At 51.7% G+C, this 10,860-nt stretch overlaps 1 protein-coding gene across 3 annotated transcripts; it reads right to left on the bottom strand.

The window, feature by feature from the left end:
- Positions 1–2,252: 2,252 nt before the first annotated feature.
- On the bottom strand, positions 2,253–8,177 carry PFN2 (profilin 2). Of its 3 annotated transcripts, none has more exons than XM_082320115.1 (3): positions 7,878–8,177; positions 6,053–6,245; positions 2,253–4,004 (listed from the first exon to the last, which is right to left on the bottom strand). In XM_082320115.1, exons 1-3 carry the CDS (start codon positions 8,007–8,009, stop codon positions 3,907–3,909), a joined length of 423 nt encoding a protein of 140 aa, XP_082176241.1. In that variant the 5' UTR covers positions 8,010–8,177; the 3' UTR covers positions 2,253–3,906. The 3 variants fall into 3 exon arrangements, with proteins under 3 accessions (XP_082176241.1, XP_082176240.1, XP_082176242.1); XM_082320114.1 differs by having other exon boundaries at positions 2,253–4,327; positions 7,878–8,174; XM_082320116.1 differs by lacking the exon at positions 7,878–8,177 and adding an exon at positions 6,615–6,677 and having other exon boundaries at positions 2,253–4,327.
- Between the last annotated feature and the right edge of the window lie 2,683 nt (positions 8,178–10,860).

The following is a 10,860-nucleotide window of genomic DNA, read 5'->3' as shown; positions in this document are numbered from 1 at the left end:
AAAAAAACAAAACGCCCTTTAAAGCACTTCTGCCTCTTCTCTGTAGTGCTTTTAGTTTGCACATCTTTCCTACTCCTTTCTCCTCATCTATTTTTGAAAACACTAATGTAAGTAAGTTCTGTTCTTTTACCCAAGCCTTGACTAAGAACATATGCTACAGAAGCAAAAAAGAAAGGAGGGGAGGGTGGGGTGGGTGCCTAGCTTCCTTATCGTTGGGAACTGCTGACGTAAGAAAAGACGCAATAACTTTTAAAGCACATGAGCAATGGGAGAGCTTTTTTATAAAATGGCAGGCGCTGTAAACCACAGAGAATGAGTCTGGGAGTTTGAGAGCTCTACTGGAAGTTGAAGAGCCAGCAGGTCTTGAGGACAGCTGAACACAAGTGACATTTCTAAAAGCCACGGTGTTTTTCATGGACTAGCAAGAGGGTAAAAAAGGAACAAACCACGAGCACAAAACCCACGAGAGCCTTACAGGTCAGGCAGCTTCGCTGCCACAGTGTATGAATCCTTGTACTAAAGCCTGAGTGGTGAAACTGTGAGGGGGGGGGTACAGCCTAATAAACTCTGACGGCTGAAGCGGTTGGAACAGGGCTGGGTGATGGAACGGGCTGGTGGATGACACCCAAACACCCAAATCCTGCCCCTCGCAGCAGGAGGAGGAGGAGGATAGGTGTGCAGTATGCAGAGGGCTGGAATTCAGCAGATAAAACCAGTTACTCACGTGGAACTTTGTAACGTCTGAGATGAAGTGTTCCTCTCTCTCTCTCCTCATAACTCTTCGTGAGGAAAAAAATAATGCAGATTTCTGACCTTGTAGTGTTCAAACCTTTAGCATAGGAAAATAACCCCTTGTATTTAAATTGTCTGTTAATCTGGAAATGGGAGTTAAACGTAAAATTTGTTGAGAGTTGAGGTTATTGAAGAAAGGTATTTTAGGTAGACCCTAGCAAATTAGGTGCACAGACACCGTTCTGCTGTGGAAATTCAACAAATGCATTTGAAAAAGTAATTTGAGCAACACCTAATTCTTACCAAGAAAAAGTATAGAGGTGATGTACAGACAGCCCCTGCAGACACCTGCTCAGGAGGGGAATCGATCAGAAAGGAACAATGTTAAAATAAACAAGGAATGGGATGAAAATCCCTTGGTGTGTACTGCTAATGGCTGTTCCCGCCTCCGAGATGCCATTACAGTGAATTCCAGCTATGGCTCTCTTAGAGAAAAGCTTCAGGGATGGACACGCACACCCCCAACCAGAAAAAACAAAATCCTGCACTCGGAATGTGAGTGCAATTTTATATTGGGTTTAGACAGTTTAGATACAGAGTAAAACATGGATTCACACGTATAATTTTATGGGGGAAGTTAGAGGTTTGCATCCTCTGTACTAGTTACTACTAAGTGTAAACTTGCTTAGGGCTAGGGGCTAGTTCTAGTCTGTTCTAACTTTAGCACTAAGAGCTGGAAGATGCAGTTCAGCTGCTAAGCAACTCAAGTAGTCGGAGAAGATAAACGCTTTGTATGTGAAGGTTTTAGTTAGACCAGGACTTAGCGACAAGCAGGGGAGCTGGTGCAACACTTACTTACGCTGAAGATTAAGGTGTTGGGGAAGAGAGGGGAGAACAAAGGCATTTTGACGGTAATGCCCAAGCAGCACGGAACTGCTGAGAAAAGCACAGCCTTAGTTCAAGGTTAACCTCCCATGGTTTGGGCTTTCCCTTCTTTCCCCATCCCCCAAGCTCCCGCTGTTCGCTGTCCCATCTCACCAGTGCCCTTTAAAAGGCACTTTTTTTTTTTTTTCCCACAGGGCCTCTGTTTTCAGAGCAGTCGGGTAGCAGAAGTCCCAAAAGCCAGGTAGAATTTTTTTGGGGTAACAGAGACCTTCAATCTCTCCCTTCCCTATTCGAGGAGAGCACGTTCTCACCCTAACGAACAGATAACAGATCATGTGGCAAAGGTCTCCTCTAGCTTCTGTTTCAGGGGTTGCGTGTTGGGTAGTCACACAGCAGGGGAGCCCCTCACCACCGAGTCGGATAAATGCGGAGTTAAGCGACAAGAAATCATCTAGATCTACCCCAAAGACTGCTTGCCCTTTGACTGAAGTTGTATTCTCATACTCTTGCTGTCTTACAAATGCTTACAGCTGCGCTTATATCTAGCATTAGTGTAGTCAGCCACGCGATGAAGGGCAGCCTCGGAGGATTCCTGCGGGGTGGAAAAAATTACCAACAGTCTGCTTTTGTTTGGTTGGAATAAATTTATTTCATCTGTCTGTAAACAAGGTGTTTTTAATAGTTATGGCATTTTTTGAAATGCATATTAAATCAGATGAGTTAGACTGTATCCCAGATGTAACAAAGTGCAGGGAAAGAAATGGACAAATCAGCAACAAGAATTTGTTTAAATCTGTACATTATCCACAAGGCCCAACAATAGAAGCAAATACTAGAATGTCCCTAAAGTAGTGCCATTCGAAAGAAACCCTCGTAGTCAGTTAAAATCCATCTCACAATAGCAACAGTTCATTTTTTTTTTTTTTAAACAATAGTATGGCACAGAATACATATTAAAAAATTCATCACAAGACAGCCAAGTCAGTTATTCCAACCAATACCATCTCCCATTTATTGTTTTGTATACAGAGTTCTGCAGTTCTCTTTAAATGGACATACAAGTTAGTACCGTGCCTGAACTGAGAGTTTGGTTACAGACATTTCGGATGACTAGTGCACAAGGCAGTTCACTCCATAATTTCTGCAGCAAGGGTGTGACAGGCCAAATGAAGATTTTAAATTTGAAATGGCATCATTTTGACAGTTTAGCTTTCAAACTACCGACCTTCATCCAAACAGTGGCTTCAGAGCAGCAAAACTCTTAACCAGTAAGTGATCTGGCAGAAAGACCGGAGTCAGTCAGAGCTCCCGATATAGCTGAAGGTGGCAGTTTTCCACAATGACATTGCAGTTTCATATTAAAAAACAAAAACAACAGAAAACCCCCCACGACCCCCAAGCTGCAAATTAAAATTGGTCCTATGAAAAACTGAAACCAGACACACTCCAGATGGTTATGTTGGGATAGCTAATGTCCATAATGGCATCCTTTTACAATTCAACTACAGAACAGGAGCTGGCAAAAAAAAAAAAAAAAAAAAAAAAAAAAGTGCCTGAGCTATTGCAACGATGGAATGTCTCGGGGATTCGTTCAGGATGGTGGTTTTAAGGTCATGGGAGGAAGTGCATCTGTACCCTTTCATAGTTTTGTGATTGCACTTGTTAAGCAGTACAAGCTTCAGACATCGTGAAGAAAAAATAAGAGACTTAAGCCTACAGTGAAGTGCAACGACAAAACTAATGTAACATTAATAGCTTTTGAGTGGCAAATTGGTTAAACAAACCAGGCACTATAAAAATGGGTGTAAGCAAACAAATGTGGATCTACCAAAAAAAAAAAAAGAGGGACAGAAGTAAAGATATGCATGCACTTTTTTCCTCCCAACCATGCTCTATGAAAGGAAGACTAGTGAGCTGTGTAATTGCTCAAAGTGCTGAAGAGGCATTGATCAAATTAGATTGTACAATCGGCACCTTGTTTAGTATTTAAGTTGTTTTAGTTGTCAATATCACACTAATTGCTAAGACAAAGCAAAGCCTACACTTGGCAAATTCCCCTCCCAAGTTTTTCAAGGTATCATGCATATCATCTTTGTGGTGCAGTAATGGTGCCAGATATGGGACTTGGTTACATACAGTGGTTAACATATAAATGAACAAAGGGTAACTGGAATTATGACATTAGGAAATGGGTAAATAAAAAACACAAACTACCATCTACAGTCTGGTAGCACTGAACACAACTGGGTGGTGGTGAAGACAGTTGCTAGGTGGATGGGGAGAGGCTGCTTAGACGTCAGACCTCCTCAGGTATAAAGCCAGTTCATATGCTTTCTTGTTGAGTGTCCCTCCATGGACACCTTCCTTTCCCATGACTATAACCAATGCTGGAGTACACAAGGAAACAAAACAGAAATGAACAGAATTAAAGGAAAAAAAAAAAAAAAACACCAAACACCTTTCCCCACCAACAAAGGGATACAAAGGAGACACAGGTTCATACCCCATCACCCTGCATTGCTAGTAAAGTTTCCAGAATGTAAGGTTTAAAGCTCACCGCCAGGAAAGTTTAATAGCAATCTTCCCCTAATACTTAACAGTCTGCCTAGCAACTAGAACCCAGAGTCTCTCAAGTATTTTGCCATTGAGTATGCCTTCTTATTCAATCCGCCTCCATGGACCCCTTCTTTGCCCATTACAAAGACCAAGACTGAAAGAGAAAAGAAAAAAGTTTTAAAAAGAGTGTGTTAGACAAGGAAACAATGCAAGTTTTAGGCAGTGCAATAAACACGCTCAAATTCAAGATTTAGTATTTGGGTATTAAGGTAGTTTAACAGGAATTTTGTAAAAATACAGATGTAGACAGGGCTGGGAGAAGGCATGAGTTATCCTCAGGGACACTACGTAACTACATACGTCCAAGAGTTCACTGCTAAGAAAAACGCCACCAACTATCTCAAAAAAGCATCACAGTGCCTCTCCACCATCAGCACCATCCGTCATCACCCACCAGCAAGGAAACCCTGGCTGCATCTTATAAAAACCAAGGGGAATAAAAAGAAGTCTTGTCAGGGACTAAAGTAGTAGTATATGTAGAAGAACTGTGATTCTGAAGAGCATAAAGAGGGAATAGCCTTATATTCTTATCTGTAGTGGTCACTACTGGTGTAAGAACAAGAGTAACTGCCTTGATACTAGCAAAAAAACCCACGGGGTCAGACTTGGGCTAAGACTTTTCATGCAACAATACAAGTACAAAACATGCTTTTTGCAGAAGACAAAACGCAGGGAAGATTTTAATGCTGACCCTCTCTCTAATCCCACAATTTTGGTGAAGTGTCCCAATTGTCTCACGAAAAAGAACATCCTAAGGCTCCTCAACCAGTAAACACCACTTGCGAGTTGCCAGCAGATGTCACCAGCAGGTACACAGACACAATAAGCACTGTGCTCCACAAGCACAGCGATTGTTTGCCCAGCTAGGAACACTGTAATTGGAAATACTGCAGTCAGCCTGCCTACAGGTGACTGTACTTCTACATAGCAATTTGCTCACAAAAAGCCTAAACCAGACAGTTCTTGTTGGCATTTCACAATTTGCAGCAGAGTCAGAACTCTGCTTGTTTCAATTCAAGGCTGCAAACATTCTTCCGGCTTTAGCCTATAGACAAATTTTGCTCTAGTTTTGGTTTTATACTTATAGGCAAAAGTCTGTTGCTCACCAATTTGTTTTACAGCCAGCCAAAAAATGCTAGGCCAGATATTCTGAACACAAGGCACACTACTCGGAGCCGGTATTTTGAAGCATGTTTTCTAGATCCAAACCTAGTGTCTTCCCTGTAATATGTTTTACTAGAAGTTAAATGAGGAGCACAAGAGTAGGCGTACTAGCGTAAAGCAAGTTTCTCAGCGATACCAAATTGGACGGGCTTTTTTGCCTGAAGACAGACTTCAGAGAGCTCAATAGGAAGTGCAAGAAGAGTTAGTGTAGAACTTGTTAAAAGGCAAGTAGGAGTAGCTCATACGAGGAATTCACATCTTTGTAGAATAAACTTTCCGTTGAGAAGTTTACAACGAAAAAGCTAGTTTCACTACCAATCGTTAGCAGATCCCTACTGTAAGCTTTAGATACCAAGTTACGGTACGCTTAGCAAGCTTACTTCAAGCTATAGCCTGCTCTTTCCTGCTTGTCAGAGATCTGTTTAACCATTTCACAGCCTAGCGCCCAGCTGCGATCACGGGTGGGAACAGGGACAAGTGTGATTCCTAGGCGGAAATCTAGTTCATCAGCCAGACCACTGCCATCCACCCCCTTTACGTCACTTCCTGAGATAAACCATTAAATACAGGAGTCTGGCTTTCTTAATAGCTGGAGTCTATGCTTAGGGTCACGTTCTTAACTCAGTGATCTGAAAGTGAATAAAATCATGCTTACCTCGGCCAGCTCTGCCTACAGCAACATTGTATGTTGGCTCACCACCTTGACTCTTTGTCCTGATGTCCATTGTGCAGTCACCATCGACATACAGGCTATCTCTGATCACAGAGCACTTCTTTGCACCAAGGGTCAGACCATTGGTGAAGAAACCCTCTCGGTCTTTTCCTACAATCATATCTATTTCTACTGGCTGTCAAAGAAAAAAGTCCAGAGTTAGCACGGCAGCATTTTATTGTTGAATTTCTGTTTAGAAAGCGTCCTGTCTCGTGTTGAGAGGACGAGACAGTGAATTTCCCCGTGCTCCCACCAGGAAGTGCTCCAGAATACAGGGCTTTGTTAGTCACAGTCTGTATGGCACTGGTTTATTGCCACCGTAAGCAGCGGAACCGCTGCCTCGGAATACTTCACAGCCCAAGCCCGCAGCACTCCTCGGCTCCGCGTTCTCATTAAAGGAGGTACTGCACGATTGAGACCAGTTAAGCACGGGATATAAGCGTCTCGGTGACCGAATGCGCCAGGCCAGACGCTAACTTTGCAGAACCGAAAAGCCTGCCAGCACCTGTCCCTGAAAGATCAGCTCAGACGCCACCCGGCCGCATCTGCCTCCGCGACGGGGCATTACCTCAGCCCTCGCCCAGCAGCTGCGGCGGCCTCCGCGGAGCTCGGGGCAGCTCCCGACGGGCGGCGGCCCGGCCGCCCTCTGCAGCAGCAGCGGCCGCCGCCGCCGCCTGCCCCCTCCGCCGCACGGCACCGCGCCCGCCCGCCCGCGCTCCCGCCCGCGCCGCAGTGGCGGCGGGCCTCGGCCCTGTGGCGGAGGGCGGGCGCTCGGCGCCGCGCCGCCATTCATCCCCGCCTGGGGGGGAGCGCCAGGGCCCGGGCGGGGAGCGCGGGGGTCGGGCGGCGGCGCGGCCCGGTGAGGCGGGGGCGGGGGCGCGGGCCCGGCCGCGACGCGGCGGCCTCAAAGTGCAGCGTCACGGCGGGCCCGGCCGCCCCAATCCCGGCCCGGCGCGGCGCGGCCGCGGGCCCGCCCGGCCGCCGCGGGCCCTGCCCGAGCCCCGCTCTGCCCCAGCCCCGGGACCGGGCCCCGCCGCGCCCGGGGCGGGGCGCGGCGCTGGCCGGCGGGTGGGTCGCTCGCTCGCTCGCTGGGCCGGGGCAGGCCGCGCTGCAGCGCGCTGCCCGCCCCGCACGGCCCTTATGTAACGGCGGCGCGGGTCCCGCAGCGGCGGGAGCGGGGCGGCGGCGGGGGCGAAGGACGGGCAGGGGCGGGGGAGGGGAGGGAGGAATCAATGGCAGTGCGCCATCTTGGCGGTGAAAAACATGGAGCCAGCGGCGAGGTGGGCATTCACGAACGCCTCCTACGCCGCGCACGTAAGCCTCGCCGCAGCGCCGGGCCCGGGCGCGGGCGGCCCTACGCAAGCCCCGCCGCGCACGCCCCGCGCGGCCTCTCCCGCCGCCCCGCCGGCTCCCCGCGGCCCCCGCGCGGCGGCACCGGCGGCCCCCGCGGGCGGGCCCCGCCGCATCGGGCCGCAGCCGCGGCCCCCGCCCCCGCCGGCGGGAAGGGCCCCCTCTCCCGCGGCCGCCGCGGCGCCGCCGGCGGCCGCAGACAAAAAGGCGGCGCGGCCGGCCCGGCCCCTCGGCGCCGCGGGCTCGCTCCCCCGCCGCCGGGCCCGCCGCCGCCTTCCCCCGCCGCCCCGCAAGGTGCCCCCGTCCCCCGCCGCCTCGCCCCGCCGCCAACGGCCGCGCTCCCGCGGGGCCGGGCCGGCGCCGCGGGCGGGCTCGCCCTTCCCCGCTCCCTCCCCGCCTGCCCCGCCGCCGCCCTCACCGTGATGCTCTGGAAGATGCCGCCGGCCGTGGCTGCCCAGACGTACTTGGCGTCGCAGTAGCCCACAATGGCGGCCTCCTGGCAGCAGCCATCGCACATCAGGTTGTCCACGTAGCTCTGCCAGCCGGCCATCTTCGCGCGGGCGGCGGTGGGGGCGAGCGGGGCGGGCGGCGAGGCGCGGGCCGGGCGGCGGGCGGCGGGGCTGGGCGAGGCGGTCCCGTCCCTCTCCTCTCTCTCTCTCCTCTCCCTCCTCGACGGCGGAGCGGAGCCGAGCGCTGCAGCGAGCGGCGCGGCCCAGCCCAGCCCTCCGCGCTGCCGGCGCCGAGGGGCGGAGGGGAGGAGGGGCGCGGCCCGGCGCCGCCCCCCGCGCCGCCCGGCTCCGTGCGGCCGGGGGGGGGGGGAACGGCGGGGCCGCGGCGCCTTCCGCCGGGCGGAGGAGCGCGGAGCCGGCGGGGAGCCGGGCGGCGGCGGCGGGGTCCCGGTCCCGGTCCCGGACCCGGTCCCGGACCCGGACCCGGACCCGCTCGGCGGGCGGGCAGGGGCGGTGGGGCTGCTGCGGGCAGGCCCGTCCCGAGGGGAGAGCGCTCCCTGTGCGGGCTCGGACCCGCGCGGGGAAGCGGCGCGGCGGAGCCGGGCGATTCGTGCGCCCCCGCTGCGGCACAGCCGGCCGCCGCCGCGCCCCCCCCGGCCCCGGCGCCCCGAGCCCCGCTGCGGCCGTCGGCGGTGCCGCCTGGCAGAGCGCTGCCGCCCGCCCGCACCTGATGCCTCCGCCTGCCCTGCCCGGAGCGCCGAGCGCGGCCGGGGCTGGGTGAGTACCGGCTGCCGTGCCGCCCCGGCGCTCTGCCGCCTCCCGCCACCGTCCTCCGCTCGGGGAAAGCCGAACACCGCCCGTACGTCCAAGGCATTGCGCTGTTCGCCGCTTCTGGAAGCGTGGTCGTTGCTTGGGTAAACCCCTCTTACTTTTCAAGGTTGATCAAGCAGATGCATAGTTTTAGTTTGCTGGAGCGGGGCACAGCCTTCTCCTGAAAGTGCCCGGGAGGGCCTGCTCCGCTGGCCCGCTGTGCGGCTGAAAGTCCCTGTGCGGAGGCTGCGCTCCCCCAGGTCTCCCTCTTGGGAGGCAACGTTGGCTCAGCTGGTTGCATTTATGTTTTATTCCTATGCGTTTCATGTCCTCTCCTGTGTAGCTCAGCAGCTGCGAGTATCCTTCAGGAAAGCGCTGGTGGTGATGCTGCTGGTGGTTGGCCATACCCTGCTGCCCTGCTTGCCTCGGTGAGCTGAACCAATGTCCCGTCGATGTAGTAAGACAATTTCTGTATCAAATTGCTGGTCTTGCATTGAGCTGGTGGGCTCCCCATCTTATGCGCTAGCATCTGTTATATTTTATTTCTGCATGGTTTTGTAAGTGGTGACTTCAGGTTTTATTCTTCCAGGTTCCATCAAGTTTCTATTGAAATAATTTAGTTTCCGTGTTCCTTTGTAAGAGGTTCAGGTCTGATACCAGTATTTTGCTGCATCGATATTTGGCCCTGGGCAGGGTCACTGCTCAGAAGACTGCCCTGCTACAAGTTGCAGGCGTGTTGCCATGTTGTAGGGCAATGGCTTGGTCTTGCTTAACACTGAAATCTGGGGAGTGGGATGGTCACCTTCCATTTGAGCAGGGTGGTTTTGCCTTACTTGGTATCCGTTGTGCTTCTCTGGGGAACGGAGACGGGTGGGATGTGAAGTGGCTGCCCATGTAATTAACTTTGAAGCTTTAATTCAAGAAGTTAGATCTTATACCTGAATATGCCAAGGCATAGTGTACAATAATTGAATCTGCCTTTTCCTGAGGCTATCTCCCCCAGGAAGAATATTCACCAGGTATTTATAATGACTATCCATACTTCAGGATGTTCTTAGTCCTTTTAAAACCTAGTTCACTTGTCATGGGATTGACTGTTGTTTAGATACTAATAGAGATTTCTTAGATTACTAGATACTTACAAAAGAGCTTATTTGCATCTTTTAGCTTAATCCCCTAAGTATTTTCTCTATTTTATTTTCACAGTGTCTTTCCCCCTCTGAATTTGGGCAGCACCAGAACTTTGCTTTATCCTTTTCCTGCCATCCACGTATACCAAAAATGTCCTCGTGTCATTCTATCTACCAATGAGTTACAGGCTTTAAATTTGCTTTCAGCTTTTTAAATAGCTAAAGCTTTTTGTGAAGTCTGGATTGCCTTCATCATCGTCTCTCCACAGATTCCTTCCATGTGAAGGAGAAAAAGTTCTCTTCTGCCTGAAGTTGCCATTGAGGGCCACTTCTTTTTTTTTTTAATGCTCTTCTGTAGGAGGTCCCAGTTTAACACTATTACTTGCACAGAATGGAATGCATCCATCTTAAATCAACAGGAGGCTGATGGGTTCATTATTTTTAGAGTTCAAACAAAATGTGTTTGGTTTTTGTCTATATGGGGTTTGGATGTTTTGTTGTTTTTGCAAGCTGTAATAAGGATTCCAAACTGTTTCACTTTAGTAAGTGGATTTAATAAATACAGCGGCAGACATTGTATCACCCGGAACCCAGGGGCAGGCTTTGGGAGTTTTGGAGCTGCCTGTTTGCTCGCGTGACTGTCCTTTGATTAATGAGAGGTGGGCTTCGCGTGGATGGCAGGCTGCTTGGTGCAAGCGTGGAGGTATCTCACGCAAGAACCCGTGGGTTTCCAGGGCTTTAGCCAAAGGCTACGCCACCTCTTGCCTGGACGTATCTCACCTTCTTGCATGCACGCTTCCACGCATTTGTCCATCCCTTCTGCCCGAGGACCAAGCATGCGTTTCCGAGCCCTCACAACCTCGTGTCCAGTCCTGTTTCATGGGAGGTGGAGACCCAGCGGTCACTGCCAGCTTGGAGCTGGGCCGAGTCTGGGGGGAAACACCGCGACTTTAGCAGCCGCCGAACCGGTGCGTGAGGCACTGCATGGCGGTCCCCGGGATTCCAGAGCCTC

Source organism: Platalea leucorodia (genome assembly GCF_965183815.1).
Source record: "Platalea leucorodia genome assembly, chromosome: 8".
Classification (NCBI taxonomy): Eukaryota; Metazoa; Chordata; class Aves; order Pelecaniformes; family Threskiornithidae; genus Platalea; species Platalea leucorodia.
Note: the sequence above shows the minus strand (reverse complement) of the source record. Positions and strands in the feature narration are given on the sequence as shown.

What these genes read in the sequence shown, in the direction of transcription:
- PFN2 (XM_082320115.1), bottom strand. Translation starts at nt 8,009, where the DNA reads ATGGCCGGCTGGCAGAGCTACGTGGACAACCTGATGTGCGATGGCTGC. An exon ending in GCATCTTCCAGAGCATCACG is followed by an intron (nt 6,246 to 7,877) that starts GTGAGGGCGGCG and finishes TTTCTTTGACAG; the next exon opens with CCAGTAGAAATAGATATGAT. An exon ending in TGTAGGCAGAGCTGGCCGAG is followed by an intron (nt 4,005 to 6,052) that starts GTAAGCATGATT and finishes TGTGTACTCCAG; the next exon opens with CATTGGTTATAGTCATGGGA.